The 27,360-nt window shown below is 40.4% G+C and overlaps 2 protein-coding genes across 6 annotated transcripts; one reads left to right on the top strand and one right to left on the bottom strand.

Moving 5' to 3' along the window:
* Positions 1-187: 187 nt before the first annotated feature.
* acox1 (acyl-CoA oxidase 1, palmitoyl) lies at positions 188-24,045 on the bottom strand. 2 transcript variants are annotated; one of them, XM_023954211.2, is made up of 14 exons: positions 23,752-24,045; positions 22,948-23,107; positions 15,962-16,122; positions 13,857-13,964; positions 13,416-13,535; positions 13,224-13,339; positions 10,743-10,912; positions 10,115-10,277; positions 8,935-9,125; positions 8,231-8,410; positions 4,965-5,070; positions 4,659-4,802; positions 3,098-3,304; positions 188-1,750 (listed from the first exon to the last, which is right to left on the bottom strand). In XM_023954211.2, exons 1-14 carry the CDS (start codon positions 23,858-23,860, stop codon positions 1,700-1,702), a joined length of 1,986 nt encoding a protein of 661 aa, XP_023809979.1. In that variant the 5' UTR covers positions 23,861-24,045; the 3' UTR covers positions 188-1,699. The 2 variants fall into 2 exon arrangements, with proteins under 2 accessions (XP_023809979.1, XP_023809978.1); XM_023954210.2 differs by lacking the exon at positions 15,962-16,122 and adding an exon at positions 18,485-18,645 and having other exon boundaries at positions 23,752-24,019.
* On the top strand, positions 23,994-26,665 carry ten1 (TEN1 subunit of CST complex). Of its 4 annotated transcripts, none has more exons than XM_078947939.1 (4): positions 23,994-24,198; positions 24,375-24,532; positions 26,003-26,164; positions 26,355-26,552. In XM_078947939.1, the coding sequence occupies exons 1-3, from the start codon at positions 24,110-24,112 to the stop codon at positions 26,125-26,127; spliced, it is 372 nt and encodes a 123-aa protein (XP_078804065.1). In that variant the 5' UTR covers positions 23,994-24,109; the 3' UTR covers positions 26,128-26,164; positions 26,355-26,552. The 4 variants fall into 4 exon arrangements, 3 of the variants coding, with proteins under 3 accessions (XP_078804065.1, XP_020560027.1, XP_004065564.1); XR_013656153.1 differs by having other exon boundaries at positions 24,000-24,198; positions 25,935-26,164; positions 26,355-26,665; XM_020704368.3 differs by lacking the exon at positions 26,355-26,552 and having other exon boundaries at positions 23,995-24,198; positions 26,003-26,238.
* Positions 26,666-27,360: the final 695 nt, after the last annotated feature.

Raw genomic sequence — 27,360 nt, 5'->3', positions numbered from 1 at the left:
TTTATTCTATTTTTTATTTTTCTTCTCTTGAACAGACATGAGAGTAAGAAACGGAATTTCAATTCATTGTATGTGATGCACATGTGAAGAATCGACAATAAAGTTGACTTGATTTCTTAAACTTTTTTGTACCTTCACCCTAATTCAAACAAGTAAAAAAAGGATATAAAGTATTTCATGAAATGTGTCCTTTTTTGAATCAATCTTTATTGACAGAAGATTTTTACAGTTTTTTCTATTTGATGAAATTAAGGCAAAAGACGAATGAACAGACAATACAACACATTCTTTATTAATATAGTTCACCTCATTTTTTTAATCATTAAAAATCCATTTAAAAAATCATTATTATTTAACAGGAAATTTCCCATTTTTTTCAACAGTTTAATAAATGTTAGTCATTTGATATAAAGAAAGAAAATCAGAGAGAAAATCTCCAGTTTAAGGACAGAAAACTTCCTCAGGCACAAGCTTCTATTTTCACAATAGTGTTCATTTGTAATCCTAAAGTCATTTTTATTGTCTGACTGATTAAAGAACGACCTTTTTTTTCTTTTAAAAGAAGCAGCAAGACCACTAGAAATGGTCAGAGAATGAAGTTTGTGTTAAAGAAAAGATGGTCAAAAAACCCTACAAGCGGTGGAATGATGTGTGACCGAGACACAGTAAGAAGATAATTGCAGTGCTCAGACTTTACTGTTCATGTGTGGCATCAGGAAATAACAACAGGAGTCAGATTTAAAAAAAAGGTAATTACTCACGTGACTCTGAAACTGAACACTGACAAGTGAACGCACAGACAGACTTTCAAAATAAAAGACCCAGCAGCTGAGACGAAGATGAAATTTCTGACAATGTGCCAATAAAAGAAAAAAGAGGGAAATTTATCAATATAAAGTGCTAGATTACTCTCCCCATCTCAAATTAAATAATCCAAATGCAATTTTAAGTGGTAGGGTTCCTATTTAACCATGAAATGACTTCAGAAGAGGAGAAAATGCCCAGTTTCTTTTGTGAGCTTCATTTTTTCGCCTTCAGGCTTCCTGGATGAAATTTAAAACTGTTTTAAAGAAAAAAAAATAGCTTCTAACATTTCCATCTTCTATGTGAAGAAGGAGTTCTCTATGTTCCTCTAAAGTGAACTGCAGGACGCCGTGAAAGAACCAAGCGAATGGACTCCACATAGTCATTTACATGATGCCATTTAATCATTTAACAAGAGCACAAGGGGCCAAAATATATCTTTCTGTTGTGGACCTCTGATTTAAAGTGCAAATACTTATACTTTTGGAAAAGTTGTCTAATTAATAAACATCAAATTATTGATGACTGTTATTTCCTTATTTAACTGGAATACGGCAGGTCTATTTGACTGAAGTTGAAATCACCAACTTCTGTTTAAGGAACATTGAAAGCTTTCTATCTATTCTTAAAGCTATTCTGCATGATTTAACTGTTATTTTACTTTGTGCTCATTTCCTGTTTCACACCCCAAAGCCTTTTTCAGTCCTCTGAGCGCTTCGTTTGATTAGTCTCCCCACTAAACCTGCATCCGGTTCCGAGGTTAGTCTGGAGGCTGGAGAACGTCTGACGGCTGAACGGGTTCAACCATCACACAGGCGAAGCTACAGGGTTGGATCATCTGCTTCAGTCGTGGGGTGGGGGGGTTCCAGCCGGCCTCAGAGATCCGCTGAGGAACTCACAGTTTGGAGCGCAGAGGTTTCAGGTACTTGTGGAAAGATTCATGGACCTGAGAAAAGAAAAGAAATGGATTTTACCGCTTATGTTAGGAAAACAACGTAAAACCTGCTTCAACAGTAACTTAAATATTGTAGGAAACAAATATACAAAAAGATATAACTGTATCATCTAAAAAAAGCAGTGCTCTAGCCTCTTACTTGTCACTCTTCAGTTTATTAAACTACAGTTTTATACTATTAAATGTCAAATATATTAGTAACAATAAAAGTAATATTTGTTTGTTATTGTAACGTTTTTTTTTTATTTTCACTTGTCATTTACCAGTTAAAAAATAAATGTAAAAAATATTCTTTAAATATTTTTTATTTTCTTTTTTATCTTTCATTGTGTTTTTACTCATCTTCTTTTTATGAGCTGCTGCTGATCGTTCCTGACAAAATCACCCCGATCTTAATAATCCACTAATCGTATTTTTTGGTGTTTTTAAAATGTTCTTGTAGCATTTTTCTGATGATGGAGGACATATAAAAAGAAAATGAAGCTTAAAAATGCGTAAAATCTAAATCATAGTGAATCAGGAGCAGATGAAAAAAGGCTGTTTGAAAAAGATTGTATTTGTGACGTGGAAAAAACGGTGGGCGGGGCTTAAACTCCCCGCTCCATTCTGACTCGTCCACTTGCAGACAAATAGATCCACAAACATCTTTGAGCCGAAGTTTGGCTCAAAACTGGCTTAAAACCTTTTGTTGCACCGCTAATGATAGGTAGCGAGGGGCTGTAAGCTAGCAGGAGAGTGCGTAAACAGAGAGCTCCCAGCAACAGGGACGGGAAGTGGGGTGGGGTTGCCCCCTGAACTTCACCTCTCTGATGAACTCCTGCTGCTCTCTAAAAAAACTATATTTAAAAACCAAAACAAAAAAAACAACAGTTTTTTGATTTTGGCTAAAGTGGCATAATGATAATAAAACGACCACTGAGGACACTTTGAAAAAAGATCAAACAGTGATCAGAGAAGGACTTTAATGGGTTTTTGTCTGGTTAAATAAAATGTTAAAAGCAAATTTGTCAGCTGAAATTGTCTTGTATATCTGGAGGCTCCAGTTTGTTGTGTGTTGGGACTGTTTCACAGAACAGCACTGCATCAGAAACAGCCTGAGCTTCTATGGACTGTTTTTTTCTTTGTACAGTTGGTAAACCTGCCCGCCTGTTTGTGGCGGGGAAACCCCTGAGACGATGTGACGCAGAGGTGAAACATTATCCATCCGCTCTGCTGCTGAGTCCTGAGTTATGGCGCCGTCTCTTTGTTTGGCGTTGCAGAGCTCTGATGGTTTCACGCTGCAGGTGAGCCTAAACAATCACGAACCATTACGAGCAGAAACACGACGGGGGGACTCGCCTCTGTGGCGTTGAGCGGTGAGCGCCGAGCCCACTCGAACATCTTCTCGTAGACGTTGCCGTCGTACCGTCCCAGGACCGAATTCAGCTTCCTGTCGTGGATGTCAAAGGCGTCGACCAGCGCCACGGCGTTGGGCCTCAGCTGGGACAGGAGCTCCTTGATGCGAACGGAAATCTGCAGCACCTGCGGCACGCTCAGCAGGCCGGACTGACAGAAACAAAGAGCAGACGGACAGATGGGATGTAAAAGTCACACAGAACCACTACGATCTGCAGAAACGCGACTTATGAACAAAAAGAGAACAAACAGCTGGTTTTACAGGGAAGAACAAAATCGAGGGAAATATAGTACAGGAGTAGTTCTTTATTTCCTCACAGAAAAACAAAGAACTTTGTTTACATGAATGACTTAAACCACCGGCGTTGATAAGAAGGAAGAATTTGATTTTCCATTCTCACTCTTGTCTGACTCGTCAGCTTCTTTTAGGGGTGAGATAAAAAAAAAATGCTTTTCCAACTTCCTTTAAAGCAATTAATCAAGCTATATGACAATTATTATAATTAATGTAATAAATGTGTTATACGTATACTGTGTGTGTAAGCGCAAATATGTCTGTTTATGATTAAAAGCATCTACATTGTTAGAAAGATGGTCTTCTGATTTTTTTTTCTAATCAATTTATGAATGACTGTATTGAATAGATTTTATATCTTTTGTGCTTTTACTCTTTTTTCATTGTTATTATTGCTGAAAATTGCTTGAAATAAACTAAATTAACAAAAAAACCCCTAATAGTCAAATCCACTTTAGCCTTCCTTCCAAATAAAAAATCTTTTCTGTGAGAGTCAACAAAAAATCTACCGATACCTGAAAAATCTGAAAACTTGAGTGTTTTCCCTCCACAGTTAAAAGTTAAGGAACTGAAAAATGTTTATTTTAAGACAGAATCCTAGAGACAGAAACCACAGTGTTCTTAAAAGTCGGTCAAAAAAATCAAAACAATATCATCAGGATTATTGGTTCCAGCCTTCCCCCCCATTCAGGACCTGTACTGATCCAGAGCCAGGAAGCGGGCTGGCAGGATCGTAAAAGACCCCTGGCATCCTGGTCACTGCCTTTTCAGCCTCCTCCCGTCAGGGCGGCGCTTTAGCAAAACCACTCGCCACAAAGACAGCCACTCCCCCCGAGCCGTCACTCTCATGAAGTCCTGACTCCGGACCAATCAGGGACACTGAACAACCACAGAAACTGTCAAACTGGAACTACTGCTGGTGCATTTTTATTTTACTTTATTTAGTTATGTTTATTTACTCATACAGCTACCTTATATCTACCTTCTTTTTATTATTTATCCTTTTGTTTGTCTCACCCATCACACTTCTATACCTTGCTAGTTTGCACCAGAGCACAAGTAACAGAAGACAAATTCCCTGTATAGGCGCTGTACTTGGCAAATAAAGTGATTCTGATTTTATACTATATAAATATGTGTTCTTCTATTTCTTTGAATAAATGCAGAAAGCAGAAACCCTGAAGTCAGTAGGAGAGCCTATTTTCTTACTTGCAGGAAGTCTCCAGTGTTCCTGGTGATGCCGTGCAGGGCGTAGAGGAGAGCCAGAGCCGACAGCACCGAGTGCACCGCCGTGTCGCCGACGTCCTGCAGCTTATCCGTGAACGCCTTCACCACAACGTAGTGGCAGTGGGCCTACGGACACGCGACAGAGGAAGAGCATCAGTCAGTGATGCAGGAAGGACACACTGAAGGGAGGAGGAGTCAAGTGAAGAGAGATGCCTGAATGTTTTGGATGAATGTGTGAGATGAAAGTTAAAATGTCCTGACATCACAGCATTCATTCATTGAACTCACATCGGAGGCTCTGACGAGGTCGATGGCGCTGCTGTTCCACGCGTCCTCCTGACTCTTCCGGCGCTGCAGCTCCTGCTGGATGCTCTTCGCCGCCATCTCCACCAGGCTGAAAACAAAAACTTTTATAGACCCACTCCCATCATCTTTGGATCCATTGTAAAAGCGCCCTGAGGGCCTTTTACCAGCCTACATCTAAAAGCCTGTGTAATTTTCTACGAGGTAGTTTCTGCAGAGCGGCAGTAGTTCATTAGAGCGTCAGAGCTGTGGGCGGGGCTGTTGGCGGGAGCAACCCCGCCCCTTCTCCCCTTCCTGTTGTTGACAGCGTATTTTCTAACACGGCAAACACACCATTTCTCCTAGTATGGAGAGAAATTAGACTCAGTCGGATTTGTGCGTGCGTAATTCTTGATTTGTGCATAAATTTGGATTTGTGCGTGATTTGTTACTCACATAATTCGTTTTGTGTATAAGTTCAAAAAATATAAAATGAAAAAAATACAAAATGCAATTTACGTATACACAAATTAGGATTACAACAGCTTGAAACTACTTACACACACACACATCTTTAAAAAAATACGCACGAATCCCTTGTTACGCACACACGAAGCCAAAGTTACGCACGGATCTACCGTGAGACTGTTTTCACGTCTCACAAACTCGTCCGTAAGTGCTGCGTTTAAATACCAGTGGAATGCTCGGTCATTAGATTTTTCCTATCAGCCTTCCCTTCTAAACGTATTTCCTTCAGTGGATGTAGCAGGGCGTAAAAAACTTTAAAGGAAAATAAAAATTATTATCTGAGAATATGACGTTCACTTTTAAACGCTGATATATATATCAAAAGTATATTATTCTCCGAGACACAGAATTGATACAAAATGCGTAACAGGAACGACCAGTAAGGGGCACTGTTTTTTTTCTTCCGGAAAAATCAAAGGCAGTCAGACTGAGAGAGTCACGGGAAGAATCGCGGCCCATCTCGGTGGTCAGCGCCCCGAAGTAAGTAGCCTCTGTGTTCAACACTAACATCTACTGTCTTCATGTATTGATTGAGTCATTGTCTGGATACGTTTGGAAGGGAAGGCTGATAGGAAAATTCTAATGACCGAGCATTCCACTGGCATTTAAACGCAGCATTTACGGACGAATTTGTGAGACGTGAAAACAGTCTCACGGTAGATCCGTGCGTAACTTAGGCTTCGTGTGTGCGTTACAAGGGATTTGTGCGTGTTTTTTAAAGATGTGTGTGTGTAAGTAGTTTCAAGCTGTTGTAATCTTAATTTGTGCATACGTAAATTGCATTTTATATTTTTTTATGTTTTATGTGGGTAACAAATCACGCACAAATCCAAATTTATGCACAAATCCTAATTTTCTCATGCACAAAGCAAGAATATGCATACACAAATCCTAATTTACGCACGAATCAAGAATTACGCACGCACAAATCCGACTGAGTCTAATTTCTCTCCATATCCTAGCACCCTACCCGCCAATTTTAACCGCACCTTAGACATTTAGGGCCCCTTGGTGGGGAGGGTGAGGGGACGTCACTGTGAGTAATCAGGAGATGTCCCCTCAGTGCCCTACCCGCCAATTTTAACTGCACCCCCCCCTTAGTACACACACCCCTCCCCCCTCAATATATACATCCCAACATAAACACACACACATGCACACACACACCCTCTTAAACACACATACACGCACACACATTTTGCAAGGAAGGTGGGACCTAGGACCGTCTGTCCCCTGCCTCTTCCCTGGTGGGGGGTACGGGCCCTTTTGCAACGGCGGCCGTGTCCCCGGGGTGCCGGCTTCCTGGGCCCGGCGGTGCTCTCTCTGCGCGGTGGGGGGGTCCACATTACATCTGAGCCGGGGGTGTTAGTGTCCCTGGGAGGTGGGTTCTGGTCCTTGCTCCTGAGTGCTGGGCCCCGCCAAATTTCCAACTGTGGCCGAGCCTGGTCGGGCCATATTTACAACACCCCTTGTGGGCCCTCTTTTTTCCCCGGGGTTCCCCCCTCCTGGGCGGGGGCGGCGGGCCCCTGCCTTGCTCCTCCCTGGACCAACCGTGGGCCGGGCGGATGGCTGCCTGGAGTGCGGAGTGGGTCTCCCTTGGGGGGTCCTGGCTCGTACCTGGGGTTGGGGCGGGGGGATGCCCGGAACTCCTGGGTGGTGGTGGGGTGCTCGTCTGGGGCTGTGGGCGTCCTTCTCCGGTGGGGCCCTGCGTTGGGGTCTCCCGGCGCGGCGGGGGGGCTGCTCTCCTGGTTGGGCTGGGGCGGCCCTCTCTTTCCCTCCGTGCCTCCCTGCTCTCTGGCTCTGGGGGCTTTGCGGCGGTCCTGCTGGCCCTGGCCTGGGTGGCGGGCTTGGTCGCCCGGGCGGCGGTTGTTCCCTGCCGGTTTCCGTGTGGCGTTGGGGGGATTCCGGCTGCCGCTGCTGCGGTGGGGGTCTTGGGGTGGGGAGGGCTGGGCACTCTCCCTCCTTCTTTTCACGTTCCACCATCCATTTTAGAAGAACATAAACACTCACCTGAGCACAGGTGTTAGCTCACCTTTGCACTAACAGTTTGCATGACTAGATGACTGAAATATTTCACACTAGTTGGTTTTAAGGCATAAGTATGCGTGTGAACACTATCTGTTTTGTGTACATGTCGACAGGTGGACATTTCTGCAGCTAGCAGGTGTGTTTATAACACTTGAGTGTGTGTGTGGACAGGCCCCGCCCTTTTTGTACTACATTTGAACCTTACCATAATGATTAACAACCAGTAAACTAGTTGCTTTATGCTGCTTCATGGTCTTATCCCCCTTCCCCTCCTATTATCACCCTCCTACCCCCCTCTCTCTCTAACGTCCCTCTCTCTTCTTCCCCTCTTTCCTTTTCCGTCCGGTCCAACACCAAAGATTTTCAAACATGTTTGAAATTAATAAAGTTTGGCCTCAATTACAAAAGGGGTTTATTCAGACATACCTTTGGTTTGTCTGAAGATTAATAACCTCTCTTGTTAAAGTAAAATCTGTCCAACACAAGAGGCCCTCAGCTCTCATCTGTCTGCCCAGCTGTTGGACAGGACAAGTTAAAAAAAAAAAAAACACACCATTTCTTTGGAGTGGGTCCACTCTAGTGAGAACGTAGAATGGCGCTCTTATGTTCTAATGTCTGTTACTTACTATAATGGCTTAAGATTTGAAATGGAATCAGCCTGATAGAGGAACTGCAGGATGCATAACTGTGATGGGGGAACAAAGATGGGATCTTACAAGGCGGCTCGGATCTTGTAGACCTCCACCAGGCTGGTCAGGTCATTGATGTCGACCACCAGCGGTCGGGCGGCGACGGCCTGCGGCTGCAGCCTCCGGTCCAGCGGCTCGTTCAGGTACGACACGATGCCGCTCAGCCACTGGCCTTCTTTAGCCTGCCGGTAGCTCTTCACCAGGTATCTGCACAGATCAGGACCACAGCGCATGCATGAATCCATGAATCTTGGAAAGCCGGGTTTGTGCAGAGCCGATGACTTGAAGAACTGTTGATGTTTTATAGTGTTCGGATTTAAACTCGGATTTAAACTCGGATTTAAACACAAAGTGTTTGCTAGAATTTAAACTTTATGTGAAGTTTAAATACAAACACAAAATGTTTACTAGAAAAAGAAAAGTGGATTTCTGCAGTTCTGTACAAAAATGACATCTATAAAATTTCCAGATCTATGTTTGGAACGTTGACTATTCAAACAGGAAGTCATCACGTGAACTGTTTGTGGTTAAATCGCTGAGCACGGATGTCATCACAGTGTTTGTTTTTACTGTGGGAGGAGTGAGGATGTGTCTCCAGTGATTATAGCAGCCCTCAGTGGGTGGATGAAGGACAAATGTTTACCTCATCCAGCTCCAATGAGGTTTTTTTTCCTACATAAAAATGATAAAGCATGTGGCGTGGTGACTTAACACTCGAGCTGCACGTTTACCTGGCAGTCTGCAGCATCATGACGGTGTTCTCCCCCTCGTAGGTGCAGGTCGGGGTAAACTCTGTGTAAATGTCTGGCAACGCGCTGCTCCTGGAGTAACCGTGGCCGCCGCATGACATGCGACACACTTCAATGGCAGAGTTGGTTTCCCACGTGGTGAAGGCCTTCAGACCCGCAGACAGCGCATGCAGCTGTAGGGTGGAGGGGAAAAAAAATATATACGTTTTTCAAAAGCCTTAAACTGTATTTACTATACCAAAATGGATGTGACTTCACAGTTCATTGGTCAAAAACTGCATTTACTATTATTTCTGACCAGCTAACATCAATGTAAAAATAAAAATTATAAGGAAGTTTCTGCATTTTGCGATGTTAACGATGGCTGAAGTCAAAAGGCCTTTTCAAAAGATTCTATGATAAGTTCACACTCATCTATTTAAAAAGAATTCTGACTTTCCTTTCAGATCATTTATTCTCTTAATTTTGAAAAGTTAGAAATTCAAGTAAAAAAGCTTTTAAGATTAAAGCTGAGCTTTAAGGATAAAGTTGAGACTCTGAGATCAAGGTTGGGATTTGTGGATCAGATTCAGAGTCACAGTTGAGATTCTGAGATAGAACTCAAGTCTCTTAGATCAAGTCAAACTTTCAAACTGTTTTTTTTTTGTTTTGTTTTTTTAAATCAAAGTCTGGATTTTAAGACCCAATTTGAGAATCTGAGATCAATGTCAGGATTCCAGAATTATTGTCTGGATTAGTGGATCAATTTTAGATTTAAAAATGGGATTCTGAGATCAAAGTGGAGCTTTTTAAATTCTGAGAGTAGTTTGGATAGTTTGGATTCTGGAATTGATGTCGGAACTTGAGGATCAGGTTCAGAAGCAACACCGGGATCCTAAAAAGAAAAAAACTAAATCTTTAAATAAATAAAAGAAATCAGAATTTCCTATCTAACATATCTTTTTTTTTGTAGTGACTGTAATCCTCTTTGCTCGGCTATGTGACTAATACAGTTACCGGTACATAAAAGAAATACATGCATATAGATATTCAGTCTAAAAAAAGTTGGAAATTTAATAAAATGTTGTCTTTTAAGATTTCAAGTCTAAACCGACAGTTTTGTTGTAATAAATCATGAAATCAATCCATTGATTTAACTGTAAATGTAATTTCTGCTTTGTACCTCTGGCAGCTCAGTAAAATTCCCCCGGTTGATCTCTGCGTTGATGCGCTGGTAGGTGTTTGTCATGTACTGTCCGACGAAGGAGAAGGCGTAGGACATGGCCAGCAGAGGGAACAGCTTGTACTGCTGCGTCTGGTAGTCCAGAATCTGAGGCTCTGGCTCTCTGGAAAAAAGAAAAAACGTGTTGGAAGTAATAATAAAGTAATATTCTTTTTTTTAAAGTTCCACCATAAATGAAAACTTTTTCTTTTGGCAGAAGCAAACAAACAGAAAACATGTTTGGGAAATGATAATCAAAATCCACCTTAAACCTGTTAACTGAAATGTAATTGATCTTTTGGTGGCCATAACCTGTTTAATTTGAATGATTTTTTTATATTCCTTGTAAAGTTGATGTAAATTCCTACATAACCCAAAAAAATCATGTCCAAGAACATATTTTTTGTTTTATTTGAGCGTCTTCTCCATCTCATTTCAAAATAAAAGCCTGAACTATTTTATTATGGAGCATCACAACCCACGAGTCAAATTCCCACGCTGTTACTGAACCTGATAGCAGAAGCCTCCCTCCGATTTCAGGTCCGTCTACATATAGGTCGACTGTTCGGCGCTGTAATGCGTGACTCACCCCCGGCGGATTTCCGACTGGTGGCGGACGGCGCTGTAACGGATGGCGATGGTGCAGGACTTGGCCAGGGCTTTGGACGATTCCCTAACGATCATGGAGCGGACAAACACCATGGTGCCGTAGGTCAGCTTGTCACTGGGAGGCTTCACATAGGTGCCGTCTGGCTCCACCTAGTGGACATAAAACAGAATCACCTTAAATGCTTCAGACTCATGAAATTGAATCTAATTCTTTAATCAACCTTGAAACATGTTTTATTGTAACATGGAAAAAGAAATCTTAGTTTTAATCTCAGTTAAAAAAAGGAACAAAAACATACATTTTAATCTTTTCAATCCTTTAAACTTCAGGTAGGTAAGCAGGGAGGGAATTTTTACGCCGGCAGTCTCTGAACTACTTATTAACTTTACACAAATAAATATTATTTACATGTAGCACACACCAAAGACATCTGCTAAAGTCAGTTCACCTGACGATCAGAACATGTTATCCACAGGAAAACAGGGAAAAGGAATTCTGTTCATAATCACACAGAGTAAAAGTGAGGAAGAACGACAAAGGCTGCCTCTTTTTTTGTAAAATGTCTCAAACTATTAGCCACCGCATTTCCTACATTTTATCTTTTGATTGTTGCTGTTTTTATTCTACTGTGTTTTCAAACTTTTTATTTATTTAACCTCAATAAAGTTCATAGTGTCTATATTGATGACTGACTTTTTTGGTTCCTCTGTTATCGGACACGGCGGTGTTTTTCACACCCCTTCCATGTTTGGACGGACGTGTTCGTCAGAGTCGTCATCAGACGGTACTGATAAAAACAGACGATTGTGACTGGGGCGGAGTCACCTGTCAAAGTTTGCTGCTGGAGGATGTTACTCCAGGTGTCAGAAAGCAGGCAGGTGCCCCTCATTTCGACGAAGACGTCCGTCAAAACATGTCAGGTATGCGAACGACACAACCGTGTCTGATAACAGAAGAACCTAAGAAGTCAGTTAGTTAACCTCTGTGTACGTCTTTTATTTGGGGCACCTTGTGTTCTACAGGTGGTCTACAAATAAAGTGATGGATTGACGGTAGATTTGCATAAACAAATCATTTTTCTCCAAAAAGCAGGCAGCGTATCGGTGATAGCTCTTCCCATCAGTTTGTGGAGTTTAGCAGAACCAGAGCGTCTTGCAGTGAAACCAGCAGTCCAACAGTTTGGGCAACCCTGAGGTTTCTTCTGGGTTTTTTTTCTGGAATCCGGGTTTTTTAAGAGTTTTTCCTTACAGCGAAGGATGGCCTAAAGGTTTAGTTTAGTCTGTTTAGTCACCTATTGAAATCTATGATTTTATGTTCTTTATGATTCATGTTTATTACACAATTACCGGTATGAAGCCCATTGAGACGACTATTGTTGTAAATATTGGGCTATAGAAATAACACTGAATTGAATTGAACAGTTGAGGCTAAATTGAAAAAAAAAAAGAAGGTTTTCAGTCATTTCAGAAAGTTGGATGTTAAAGTTTGCTCCTCCATGTGCGCCTCTTTGTTTCAGAAAAATACTGTTTTCTTGTTTTAAAGATGGTATCTGCATAATAAACTAAAGGGCTGCTACTTTTGGGAGCGTCACAGACAGGCAACACAAAATAAGCTGCAGTTGCAGGGGTGGGCAAACAGCCCATCCAAAGCCACAAAGGATTCTAAAATTTGACAGAAGGGCCAGACCAGGAGCATGGCATGTTTTGCTAATCCACCTGATAAGAGAGAGTGGCTTTGAAAGTGGCCAGCTCAGGGGCCTTGTGGTTAGAGTGTCCGCCCTGAGACTGGAAGGTCATGAGTTCAAACCCGGGCCAGGTCATACCAAAGACTTTAAAAATGGGACACTCAGCATTAAGGGGCTGGATTGGGTTGAACCACCAAATGGTTCCCTGAATGGGTCAAGTGCGGAGAACAAATTTTGTGACAGACAGCGGGACTTTTATTTTTTTTTGAAGAAATAACATGGAATTTGAAAGATTCTGCTTTAATTTTAAATGAAAATGGACATATATCTTTAAAAACAGAACACTTGAGTTTTAATTTCAAAACTGTGGCCTTTGTTCATATTTCAGGGCCAATTGCACCAATTGGTTGATGTCTGTCAGGGGAAAAATGTTAATCTAGAGAAATGCTGTGCTTATGTGGTAAAGGAATAATTACAAAAATGATTTAGAAAACACGCATGGACGTCAGAAAAACAATTCTTCTGACATTATATGAAAGCAGAATAACTTTCTTTACTTAAAGGTCAATTTATTTGTAGTGCCCATCTATGAGGACACACCACATTACAGGGAAAATAAACCATTATAAAGGATAATCAATATCATTTATTCCAGCTTGGTGGGCCAGATTAAACAGTTTACTCGGCTGCATATGGTGGGCCGTAGTTTGCTCACCCCTGGTCTAAGCAAAGCTCTGAACATCTACTGGTTCAAACGCAGTCCTTCGAAACTTCACCTTTGAGTATTTCATCAGCATGTTCTCCCGTGGAATCCTCACGTTCTCCAGTTTCAGGAAACCGTTGTCGACTTCATTGAAGCCGAACTTCGGTCCGATGTCGCCAACTACGACGCCTGCAGCAAAGACAAACCTTTGGGCTCAGGAAAACATGCGACAGACGCGCAGAACGTACAGATGGCAGCAGGTTACCTGGCAGCGGGATGTGTGTGTCCATGTCCCGGACAGGTACGATGAAGGCGTGCAGACCGTGGCAATTCCCAAGGCTGTAAAGCTGAGCTAAAACTATAGCATAGTTCGCAGACTTTCCAACTAAAACGAAAAAGGAGGGACAGTTACAGTTTCTGTTTGAAAAAAAAAGATTGAATTCAGTTCAGTTATAAAGCACATCCTCGTCCCGAATTTAAATGCTTTCTTTTTTTAATAAATAGTCCATCTTTTGAATATTAGTATAACCTAAGGTCAAGTATTTTTGGTGTTTTCTGGTGTGCTGAGTGTCCTTTTAGGAAAAGTTGCAGGAACAGGAGGAAACCTTCAGCAGAACCACATTCAGTCGCAGCATCCGCCTGCTGCGGTCGGTTTCAGACGATAAAAAACACAGAAGAACCTCTGAACGAGACTGGAGACACTTACGTCCTCCAGGCCACCACTTGATGGAGCTGACGGTGGGACTGTTCAGGACAAACTCCTGAGTGGCCGGGTCGTAGGTGGCCGTGGTCTCCAACCCTCTCAGATGCGTTCCTGGATTCACACCACACATGAAAGATGGGCCAGACGTGTGTGCACAGCACACGGCGTGACACATGACTACAACTTCCATAAGTCGTGTCACACAGCCACTACGTACATTATGCGCTTATTGGTCATACGTGAATTTGTTTGGAAAAAGTTAAAAAGTTGTGGTTTTACGTGAAAATTTATGACAAATGAATAACGTTAAACCAAGGAAGAAGTAAATAAGTGATGAATAAACCATACATGGAAAAAAATAAATAAATAAATTACGCACAATTGCGTAAGATTTACGTAATAATAAGTATAAATAGCACAGAAATATGCGTAGACAGCATAATTCTCAACCGACCCAAAATTTTGAATTCACGTCGGCTAAGACCCTCGACGGACGTCTGCGGACATCGATGAATGACGCAAGAAAACACTTCCGAATTACGTAGATCATGCATGAATCAGAAAAGACCAACATTTCATACGTGGAAAAAGCGCAAAATGTACGTAGTATATAAATATGCAGTTTTAAAATGCCAGAAAGAGTTATATCAATAGAAAAAACAAACAAACATGTGGAGCCCCTGAGTCTAAAATCTTATTTTACTTTACATATAAAGGTGAGTTCAGTTGCAGTAAATCTTATAGCTGTTTGACAGATGTAAAGCGACCTTCAACAGGACAAGAACGTGCATTCCCAGCATGCATCAGCATCCCAAACCGGCTTAAGAAAATGGAAAACACGGTTACTCAGTGGGACTGACGACAGAGCAGCAGGTTAGTCTTTCTAAAGGGGGGGGGGGGGGGGGGGGGGTCTGATGTGGGCTAATTTCTAATTTCTAAAGCTGGAAACTGTTCCAGGTTTGGCTAAAAGCGGTGACAGAAAAATCTCATGTTCATAAGTCTTTTAAGCTTTTTGACGTTAAACCATGGAAAAACACAAACTTCAGGTTTCTTTGATGGTTCCTGCCACTCTATTCTTTAATAAAGATGCTAAATGAGGTTAAATTGGCAAAAAAACCTAAAGACTTGCAGAACATTTTCTCATTTGAAAACTACGGTATAATTAGGTTTCGATAGATTTCTGTTTGTTACAACTTTAACCCCTGAACTCACCTGGGAGTTTTCCAGTCACATCGGCTGTTGAATGGGAATCAAACCGACCTTCCCATCAGCAAAGTGTTCATTCAAAATGACTAACTAAGATTTTAGCTATAAAATACCTGGTTATAAACAAACATGGGAGTTATGACACATCATGGAATAAATCCATGGAGGTTTGTATGGAGTTTAATGTTGCTTCTTCCGGCTATTTTTTGCCTTTTTCCCCCATTTTTTCATGTCTGCTTTATTATGTGGATTATAAATCTTTATTTTGTCTCTACGTGTTTGATCTTTTCTTATAAAAACATAAAAAACTGTTTGATCTCAATTTACCACCTGGAATTGAGTTTTCTGACTGTTTCCTTCTGTAACGAAAATCAAAAATATATTTGTAAAAAAAGAAAAAGAAAAAAAAAAGCTGGGGTTGTATTAAAAAAGATTGGATAGCAAGCACTGCCACAAAAAAACGGTTTAAAAGATAAATTGTAATATAAGTAGAAATGAAGTGCAAAAAGGCCCTGGACTACTATGGGTTAAAAAGATCTAGATTTATTTGTAAAAAGAATTCATTAAAAAAACGTTTTACATCTAAAAGAACGACACATCAGTTAAATTCCATGTCCATCTTGATGGATGGAGGTAGAGAAAAATGGCACCAGGCTTTGATTGGTTAGTACCACCAATGTAGCTGTAGCTATAATAGAAAACTTTACATTTTTAAAGTCAAGAGTCCCGCAATAACTAACTACAGTTCAAAATGTTTCTCAGAAATGTCTTTTTACACTGTGGTGGGCTGACATAGTGGCAGAAAAATGGAATGCGTCACTTAGAGATCATCCAAAGAGCGACTCATGACTGCCTAACATGGCGAGTGTGGGAGCAGACGGGATTCGGACTGCGGGTTTTACCGTGGCCCATCTCTGTCTGAGCGTAGGTGCCGATGATCTTTAGGTTCCAGGCGGGCATGAAGAAACGGTCCATCTGCTCAGGGGTGGACTGGTTGAGCAGAGTGGGCAGGAACATCACTAAGTGCAGATCCAGGGGCGACGGCCTGTCTGGGTTCACGCAACTTGGCGCCAAAAGAAAGGTGCAAACAGAGAGGAGAAGCATGGGGAGACGTGTGAAAGGAGGAGGTGTGAGGGGAATCTCCCATGGAGGCCAGGAGGAGACGGGGAGGAGGAGGAGGAATGAAAGTGTTTCGTCAACACAGCGAAGAAGATCAGAAGAAGCACAAATTATAAAGATCAATTAAAAATTGTTTCTCAGACAGACATGCAGGAATGTTCACACCTGGAGATAAATACATTCATTTGAAAGTTTTTCCATATTCAGCATCCATGTTTAAGACAGATGGGAAAGGTACTTTAGTCATTGTTTTAGCTCAGTGCATCATTCATTAAACACCCACTCCCATGAAAACGGTAACATGTTCTTGTGCCGTTTTTCTAATGATGGAGGACATATATTTAGGAAATTAGGCTAAAATTCATTTCTCAGTATTTTAAAAAGTGATGGGAGTGAAAAAACAAAAACACAAATTACAACTAGTTCATTAGCAACCAATAAGGACAGCATTTTTCAATCATGGGGAAAAAAACATGTAAATAATTTGCAACTTGCAAATGTAACATTTACAAATAAAAAGAGTCAACTTTTGATCCATTTAAAAATTCTTCCCAGTGGTCGATGATGCCGTTATTTGTGTGTCATCTGTTGGCTCAGACCAATCTGTTATCTAGGACATCGTTCCTGCGTAGCGGCAGGAGTTCATTAGACATTCACCTCTGAGTTGTGGGCAGTACTATGAGCATGGAGCAACACCACCCCTCTTCCCATCACCCATAAGTTAGAGAGCTCTTGCTTCCACGCGTTCATGCTAGCTTACAGCCCCTCACACACTCGACCTAACATTACTGGTGCAACAAAAATGGTGAGGAATATCAGAGCTATCCAGCTGAACAGTTTAGATCCAGATTCCAGCTCAGACGAGGAAAACAAAGACGTTCATGGATCCATTTGTCTGCAGGTGGATGTATTAGAATGGGGCGGAGCAGGGAACTTGTGGCCCCCCCAGGATATTTTTTGCACCACAAATAGGATCTTTCTCAAAATTCAAATTAATTAGGGGTGTTGGAAAAAAATTGTTTCTGCGATATATAGGGATACAATATTTACCAAAATAAAAGCACCATGAAATTGCTTGGGTAAAAGCAACTTATATGCGGCGAGATACAGATGCAATGCTTAACATTGTGATCATTAAATAAACTGAATTTTACAACTTTATTACAATAAAAGACGTATTGTAATTCAGGTAGAGTTTTTTTTCTTCTAAGTCATACTTTACAGAAAAGAGAAAGAAAATGGGTTCCGGTACAATATCGCGATACGTATCGTATCGCCAGACTTTTGCCAATACACACCCCTAAAATTTACATCTGCTTCAGATTTACAAGGATTTGAATAAAGAAATACTCAGTAATGCAATTTTAAGCTTCAATCTCCTTATGTATGTCCTCCATTATCAGAAAAATGCCACAAGAACATGTCCAAAACATCAATTTCATCTGAATGGGTATGTAAGTAATCTAGTCAGTGCTTCATTTCTTGTTAAAACGCATGTCGTCAACATATATACCGGTATGTAGATAAAAATATCTATACATATTTAAAAAAAACACTAAAACTGTCAAAACTGCAAAATCTTAACAACACTGACAATAAAGAGTTCACTTTCTGCCACTTTAGAAAAAATAATCATGAAGTGAGCAAGAACAAAAACATTTTCTGATCAGGATTTGGCTGGATCCTCGTTTCCTGAGCTACATACGAAAGGCTCAGCTTCATCACAGAGCAGCAAATACGAGAAGGCCTGGCCTACATTCTGCCAGCTTTCCCGTGACAAAGACACTCAGAGGCCTCATTAGCCAGGAGAACAAAGATGCAGGAGCAAAAAATTTCATCCGCCAAAGTTCCAGACTCGCTGTGAACTTGATTTGTGGCAAAGAAATCACAAGATGTGGATTAAAACATGCGTGCATCATCATCATCATCATCATCATCATCAGAGAAGAAAGAGGAAATTCAACATTTGGTGCTAAATGTTTTGCTTTCTAATCACTATGTTAGTTTAGTGTTAAAGAGAAACTACTGATGTAAAACTGTTAAGAATATTAGTACAGCTGTGTGAAAAGGACAAAACACACAATCACAGCCATTTATGATGCAAATTTACAACATTTAGATCTGTCAAACAAGTACAAGATGTTTGCAAAAACCTCTTTGTAACATGTACTGCATTATAATCCCTCCTTTCTTAATTTCTCAGGTTCTTTCTTTTTTGTTGTTGTTTATGCTGGTGAAACTTTGGAGCTCAAGGGGCTTTGAGACACAATACACATGGAGGTTTCAGGACAAAGTCCAGGACTGACCGTGACCCAGTTCAGTTTGGGCGTACGTGCCCACGGCCTGCATGGACTTTGCCAGAGGCAGCCATTTGCTCATCTGCTGGGGGTCGCAGAGCCTGAGGAGCGTCGGGAGGAACATGGTAAAGTGAAGGCCCAACGCGTCTGGATGGTGGCCTGTGACCATGCTGGGTGGAGGGAAGGGGCAGCAGGTTCAGCTTTTACACAGTGACTGAGGCAGCTCTGCCCGACATCATCATCATCATCATCATCTACACCAGAACTTGATCAACTGATGCTTTGAGAGGGAGAGCAGTTAACATGTAATTATATTGTAGCAGGTGTGTCAAACTCCAGGCTGGCCTCCTGCTGCTTTTGCCAGAAACTCTGCCTCACCTGCAGCTGGTTACCTGGATCAGGTGTGTTTAGCAAATAAGGAGCTTCAATGGCAGGCTGGTTATTGGAAAATAAAGTTGGACAGCGGCCCTCGAGGCCTGGATTCTGACAATCCTGGTTTATAGTGAGCCATATATCAGTTTACTAAATTTACAGAAAACCACAGTTAGTTAACTTATTACTAGTTTTTTGTGTATTTATTGATATAAAAAGCCACTCCGTTCATCTTTTGATCCATTTTCCAGGTGTTCCCAGTGGTCTTTTAATCATGATTATGTCGTTTTTAGTCAAAAAACTTTAAAAAAAACTGTTTTTGTTTTCTTGGACTTAATTTCAGCAGAGTGGCAGAAGTTCAAATTTACCTCAGAGTTCTGGAGGCGACCGTTTGCCTGGAGAACCTCAACCCCCCTTCACTTCCCAGTTCCTGCAAGCTCTCTGTTAACACCATTGATGGTAAATGAGAACTGGACTGAGTAACCCCTCCTCCAGGCATTCTAAACAGGAAGTGGCTCCAAGAAGCCAAAATCCCGTAAACTTCAATAGAAAAATAAACAGCTGGTACTCAGTCATTCTATTGGTCAGAATAACTATTCTTGCTCTGATACCTTTTTTTAACATGTTCTTCATAATCCTCTTTTTTCCCCATTATATTTTTCCTGTAGTTCAAGTTATAAACGGACCAATCAGATGGTTCATATTAGCATGTAGTCTCACGTCAGAACAAACTTAACATTTGACAGTCTCCTGAGCGTCCCACACCCCTACCACGTTCAGGCGGTAGGGTTGTGGACTCCTGCTTGGCAAGAGTGGTTGCCATAGAAATGTTAGCTCAGACCAATTCAGACCAATCACCGCCAACCGACAACATGTGGTTCCAACATGGCGGCATCCATATCCTAAAAAAAGTCGAATGACGTAAGTGGAAGCAAACCCTTTTCTATGGATGATGTCGCACTAACTCGGTCCAGTTCTCAGATACGGTCAGTGGTTCAAACACCGTCTCCCGCTAGCTTACAGTCCCTTAGACACACAACGACAACAAAAATAGTGAGCAATATCAGAGCTACCCAGCTGTACAGTTCAGATCCAGATTCTAGATTAGACGAGGAAAGCGAAGGCGTCTAAAAGTGGATGAATCAGAATGGGGCGGAGCAGGAAGCTTGTGGCCCGCCCAGCGAATTTTCTACGTTGATCTTTTTCGTCTGCTCCTGATTCAAATTTTGAATAAAGAAATACTTAGAATACAATTTTAAGCTTAATTGTCTTTATAAATGTCCTCCATCATGAGAAAATAGGCCACAAGAACCTGTTTAACACCGTTTTCATCAGAGCGGGTTTTGCACAATTTGTCATTTGTTTGGTAATTGTTGTTTCTATATGGTGCATTATCTAAATCTGTAAATCATTTTTTGTGAGCAAGGACTTTTATTTACACCAAGAGGTGAAAAATTACCCTTTGGTGAATAACAGTTTGTGTCTTTACAGTTACAGTTTTGGGAAAGATGACCTAATGTCAGCCGGCACGCCCTCTGACCAAGTTCTAATCTGTCATGAACTTTGGTCCAGGTAGAAATGTCCGTTTGAAAGCTGATAAAATGATAGGTTCAAGTGCAACCTGATTTTTTAGGGAAAAGTCTTAAACTTTGCATCACATCTTGACAGTTTTTTGTCGTTTTAAATCGCATTTGTCCCTTTAAGAGGACAGAGTTTCAGCTACACATTCAATACTGAAACAAAGAGTTTAAAGAAAAGAAAAAGCTCAAATAATAATCCAAACTGAATGGAGGGAACGTGTTCTCCTTTGGTTTAAAGAATCGGCCCTAAAAACCAACACTTAAGGAAGTCTGCATAAGCTAACAGAGGGAAGAATCTCTGATTACTGTCAAAGTGCAGCGTCTCCATTATCAACCATAAACTTATGTCATCTTATCAACAGCACACCCTTGATCTTCACAGATGCCTTCAGAGTTTGCTTTATTTCCCAATCTTCTAAATGGAATACTTGGAAAAGCAGATGATAACAGATGGATATTGAGCTCCCCCTCCCCCCCCTTTGCTTTTTGCCTCAATTTGTCAATACTGCAGTCAATCACTGCAGGTCAATCATTTTTGGATATATACGAGGGAACATAGTGAAGTAGATTGTAGTGCCACCTCTGGGAGTATTGTTATGAAAGTTGCTGTGCTAACTTAACTTAAATTGAGGAAGGAGTCTCTAGAATTTGGTGAGAGGATGATTTTTTTTAAGGTTTTAAGGTTTGTGAAAGTTAACAACCAGTCCTGTCTAATCTGCATTACCTGTTCTACAGAAACGGTATAGCATTATGCTAAATGGGTTGTACTGTTGGAATTGAGGTAGTCCAAACAAGGAATGTTAAAAAATATGCAAAGATTGGTCAAAGTATGTGGGATAGAGAGTCAAAGAGGTGTTTTGAGACCTGTTCCTACGACTACTGCTCTGGGAGATTAAGGCCCAAATGCTTTTGTGCTACAATTTACCACCTGGTGACACGATAGAGTCAGAAATCATATAGCAGGAATAGATCACTCTGAAGTAATTGCTCATTAAGTATAATTCCATTAGTTGCAATACTTTATGTGATAAAAGTCTTTGAACTTTGGGTGTCATTCATTTTTTATGGCAAAAAACATTGTTTTTTTAAATTCATATAAAATCAACCATCACACCGAATAATACTAAATGTTAAACCAAAGGCCTCCCCAAAGAGCTTTGCAAACTACTAGTGGTTGCATGTCAATATCTCCATTTGTTTAGGAGATGCAATACATTGTCCACAGCTAAAGCAGCCTCTACTAGTCACCACCAGGTGGCACTTCAAAGCTAGTTTCCTAGTATATTATACAGGACCTCTAATACAACGTACATGTTGAGTTTTATCCGTTTAGGTCAAGCAGTTGTTGAGCTATTGGTGTAAACGCATTAGCACCATGTATAGCTCCACCTATAGGAATATTTTTGTAATTCTTATTTTCATTGATCATTCTAAGAGGAAGTCCTATTTCAAATTTGGTGACGGTAGAAAAATCTGACAGGGATTTGGAGCATTGCAAAGTTTAGAATCTCCCTCCCCCCAATTGCATTACTTTTTCTATAAAAACGATTAAGAATTGCACAAAATGAGTGATAACTTTGGATCCATAGAAAATTGGTTGAAGTATATCGAATAGGAAGCCAAAAATGTGTTTTACGAAAAGTCGTAAATTCTGAAAAATCTAGTTAGGCGCAAGTGGGCGGCCCCATTTTCCAAACGTTTTTTAAGCAACCGAGGAATAGGAGGAAAATTTTTTTTTTTCTTAATATTACTTACTACGTAGGAGGTTTAAGCGTAAACGTGTTTTGTACCACAACTGACCACAAGGTGGCGCAATCAATCAAACTTTATCAAAGCTTGGGGAGAAAATTCTAACATTATTGCTCACTAAGTTACATTATTTTAGTCTAAGTACTTTTTGAGAGATTAGACCTAAAATGTGTGGCCTTATTCATTTTCTATGAGAAAAATATTCAATAAAAAATATTAATAATACATAATCGTAACTACAGATTTGTACCAAAGTAATAGCACACTATTCCTAATGGAGCTTTACAAACTACAATTGAAATCATTTTCATATCTTTAAAATTGTAGAAGCGACCCGAAAAAAAAGGACAGAAAAAAATAATAATATACAATAAAGAATTACAACAACATACTCTGATTACTTACAGCAATCAGACAATTACAAACCATGCATCATGTAATGGGACTGATTGCAACTTTATTTTATTTATTTAAACATAAGAAAACTTTTTCTAAAGTTAAAGCAAGACGAATAAGCAAAAATAATCGATGAACAACCACCTGTATTGTGTAAAAACACATGAAACATGAGTCTAAACTTTCTAAAGGTCTTTAATGCCAAGCTGGGAGGAGTAAGAGAAGTAAAGCGGTAAGATTTACCCTGCAATTTTTAACTCTCAATGTCACAATACAATAGATGAAAAACCTTCAGAAAATGACTGCTTGTTGGATGAAATGGCGCTAAATATACAGACTATGCAGCCGGTTGTGTTTGTGGTTTGAGCGTTATACCTCTTGTATTGGTAGATCTCCTCTGGGTCGGCGATGCCAAACTCTCTGAGCTTTAGGATCATCTGGGCACTTTTCCGAACGGCCTGGTCAAAGCGTTCGCTGCGGGACAGGAAGTTTGGGTCCTCCTCCACAAAGTCCGGGTCGTTGAAAACAAGCGACTCTGCAGAAGTAAAAAAATAAATAAATAAAAAAGGTTTTAGTAAAAAAAAAAAGGGTAACAACTTTAAACCATTTATAGATTCAAGTTCCCATTTGCACCAAGTTTGGATTCTTTAAAGTTCCTAAAGTTCTGTTTCCATGTCTTTAAGTAGCAAACTTTGAGAAAAGTATCTAATTAATAAATTTCCCCCGCTTTCTCAAATTTTATTTTATTTATTTATTTTGGTGTGGCATTTCAATGTCTGATCTGATAAACACTAATTATCTAACAATAAAAATTCTTATTATTATTACTTTTACTTTTTGAGATTTATTTTCTTTTAATGCAACATTTTTTAGGTTGAACAGTCATCACCACATTGGAACCAGAAGTATAAATGAAAGCCTGTAAACCCATACAGAGGTGTGTAAAAAACCCAAAGCATATAGATAATTAAGACCATAAATTGACCAAACTGAATCAATTTTTCAGATCCTCTCATCTGAGTTCCGGATTTTCCTGTTGAAATGACCGGTATGCAACTCCCTGGGTGTCTAAACGACATGAAATATATATATAATTTGGCTTCCTTTTTTCCAAACCAGACTTTTACTAGCATAGCGCAAAGTTAATCAGAACAATAAATCAGAACATTACAAACTTACCAATTTCTCGTCTTCTTTTGGTCTTTTCTGGGCCCCCGTCCAGAATATAAGTCAGTTTCTCGACGTCAAAAGTAGCATTTTGTCGCTCTTTTGCTAAATCCGCGTTCATTGTAGACTTTGAAAATATGAAAACTATAAAACAAACTGATGTTGTGCACCACTGGAGCCTGAAAAGTATTATTCAATCGAGCTAACCTCTAACACACTGACAGAACTCCTGGTAGCCTGTTTAATACGCAGGCGCAGAACGGCGGAAACGGAACAACCCACGTGACACACATCCCGGAAGTTGTTTTTAGCGGTGAAAACCGAATTATTATTATTGTCGCTATTATTATTTATTGATTACATTTTGAAAATGACGATGCTTCCACCGCATGCAGTCTTTCACTTTCCGTGGGAGTTAAACTGTCTTGGAGAAGGAAAATCAGTCCGGACGTTTGGAAGGTAGGCTTTTATTTAATCAACAACAGAAACTTTTGCAGGTTTTAATGTATTTGATCTGAATCCTAATTTTTTGAAAGAGTTTTAACCTTTTTTTTAAATTATTATTTTTACTTGATCAAATAAAAATGTTTTGTTTTTTTATCTTTAACATGTAAAACCTTTGTTTACATTTCCAGACTCAGCTGTTATGAAGCCGACACGTCTAGAGCCACTCTCTCATGTCAGCATGCTTCTAAAGAGCACCATGTGTTTGTCCGCACCTCGTTTGTGGAACCTTTTAACCCAATAATTGGAGCACAGTATCTGGTTTTGGGTGAAACTGAGACTTATGAAGGTAAGGCATGGCAGCTCATCAGATGTAGGTTATTTTAGTTACATTTACTTCATTAGGATTCTGTCCTTTCTTCTGGGTTCATATTCATTTAAGGAGTTCTGTCAGTATCACAAAGCTCTGTCATTGCAGCCCTTGCAGGAATTTTTTTTGCATTGTTTGGTCACAAAATGTCTCTGCATATCTCAGTTTCTGGTTTGCTCATATTTTAAAGTATTTTGCTGTATTGTAAGTTATTTAAAAAACTTAAGTTGCAAATATAATAAATTTGAATCTAATTGAATCATTTAAGCTGTCTTAATTTAGATCTTCACTTTTTTCATTGAAACTGTACAGTTAGCTACATGAATGCCCTTTAATGACGCATCAGAACTGCAGAACTATTTAAGTAACTCAATGTGTTTGTTTTAGTAAACGGGGTGTCAGATATTTGTTGGCATTTGTAAGTTGTCTCATCACAGATTTGTTCTAAAGAAGCCAAATCCCATATAAAAATAATTTGGTACCATTTAAATACCAAAAAAAAAAATACCGCAAAGGTTTCAAATTGCACTTCTTTTTATTTGCAATCCAATAAAAACAGTAACATCTTCAATCTTCAAAAATGGCGCCGTTCTCCACCTCAGGATTTAGCAGTAATTCAAAAACGCAAATGCTCATGTTGTTCATCACAACAACTCAACTCAAGAGGCTTGTGTGAGACTTTTGCGTCCGAATGAGGTGCTGCAATGGAGGAGCTGAGCGGAGATGAAGAGCCCTCCGGCCTGTCAGCTTCCTTGTCGGCTGCTACGGAATATTTCCCAATTATTTCCTGCGGTTCCTGAATCCCTATAACCAAAGTTTGTCCCCCTGCATGGAGAAATGGCATCAGCTGACTCAGAAGAAACCGGAAAATATCCTGAAACCCTGAGGAAGATGACTGTGGTGAATAATTATTATCTGGATGAATGAATGATGGATGAAAATGGCCTGTTCTGGAAGAAGATGCCCTCTAGCACTTACCTGATGATGGAGGAAGCACGGACTCCTGGTTTGAAGGCACAGAGTGACACTCCTAATGTGCGTTATGAAGTACGCTACAGGACAGTCTGTTCTTAATAAAAAAAAACATGTTGGGCCAGATTCCAATGTTTTTTAATAAATGTTTTACAAAGCATCAGAAATGTTCAGAAGGGTTTTTGATGAATAAAGATCGGTGACGGATGTTCTTCGGGTAGGGGGTGGTTATCTGTATTCGCAGGTGTCTCTGGTCCCTAACCCCCACGAATATGGGGGGAATAGTATACTTTGGTTGATAGCTAAATTAGATGGATGTTGTTAGCATAGCTGAATCGTTTTATACGGATCATAACAGTGAAGTTCATCCAGGAGTTTTTTTTGTAATCCTCGACTGTTTGCCTTTCAGGGTTTGGGGTGATGATCTGTGCTCGCGTGCTGAGCTGTGTTGACGGTGTAAACATTGCCCTTCTGCAGAAAGCCATCGAGGGGCAAAGGAGCTTCTTCAGAGAGAGAGAGCACACAGACGGTGGCGTGGCACAACCTGCAGAAGCAATCTGATCAGGATCTTCACTCCCCCAGTTACCCAGACTGCTCTTTGACGGCCAAGGCGGCTTTTTGGAGCAATTAAAAGCCAAAGTTAGTCAGTCTGATGTAGAAAACCTTTGTTCTCTGAAGAGTTACTGGATAATATACTGGCTCCAATGTTTAGATGTTATGTTTTTGCCTCGCTTTCCAGCATCAAAACATTCCACACCGACTGCCTGCATGTGAGATAATCTTGTTTCGCTGTACGATGCTGATCAACATCTGTTTTTATTTTTTTCAGTCAGACCAGGATCAGCAAATGTATACATTTATCAAAAAATGAACAAGATCCTCCTGGAAAAAAATCGAAAAGTTTGAGAGCGGGACTGAAAATAACTTCCAAAATAACAAGCGTCCAAATGAAAAATTAATTTCCATTGTCAACGGTTTCAAGATTTCAAGATTTCGTTAAAAGTAAGACTTTTGAATCAAAACAAAAAGAAGCGATGGATGGATTGAGTTTCATACCAAGAACTTTCTGTTTATAGCAGACAGCAGTAAAACACTTGAGGTAGGTTTATGGAAAATTAATAAAATACTTCATTCTTGACAGTTTGTGTGATTTATTAGCATATGGGTTGTTGCTTAACTTCACTATAATTGTTTTGCAGTTAACTTTTCATGAACTTGCACTCCCAATGAAGTCACTGGTTTCAACCTATTAACAGCAAAGCTGCAGAATTTATTTTCAGTTCTAACATTTGCTTGAACATAGAAGAGGTCAGAATATCCAGTGTCTGGAATAAAAGGTAAGGTGATCATTTGTAACCCTTGTGCTATCTTAGACACTTTAACATTGGGAGTTGGGTCATCTAGACCCACTAGACAGTGCTCTGAACCTTTTTTCTTCAATGATTTGTGATCTTCACTGGTGTCCATGGATTACATGAAATCTTTCCACCTTTATCCACCTTTGTCATGGTAGGGAGAACATGTCAATGTAAGGGTGGGGTCATCTAAGATACCACAAGGGTTAAGTTAAAGTCCCATTAGCTGTTACACACTACACACATGGGTGTGTGGACTCTTTGACCCATCCCCTGGGGAAGTGGTGAGCTGCCATTTGGGCAGAAGCCCAATGGGACATGACCCATGCTGGAGAGACTACATCCCCAGGGAGGCGTCCAGGTGCCAGATGCCCAAGCCACCTCAACTGGCTCCTCTTCTATCTCTAAGGGAGCAGCCAGCCAACCTACGGAGGAAGCTCATTTCAGCGGCTTGTATTCAGGACCTCGTTCTTTTGGTTA

This window comes from Oryzias latipes, chromosome 1, assembly GCF_053564925.1.
Source record: "Oryzias latipes strain Hd-rR chromosome 1, Olatipes_Hd-rR_3.1".
In the NCBI taxonomy this organism is placed as follows: Eukaryota; Metazoa; Chordata; class Actinopteri; order Beloniformes; family Adrianichthyidae; genus Oryzias; species Oryzias latipes.
Note: the sequence above shows the minus strand (reverse complement) of the source record. Positions and strands in the feature narration are given on the sequence as shown.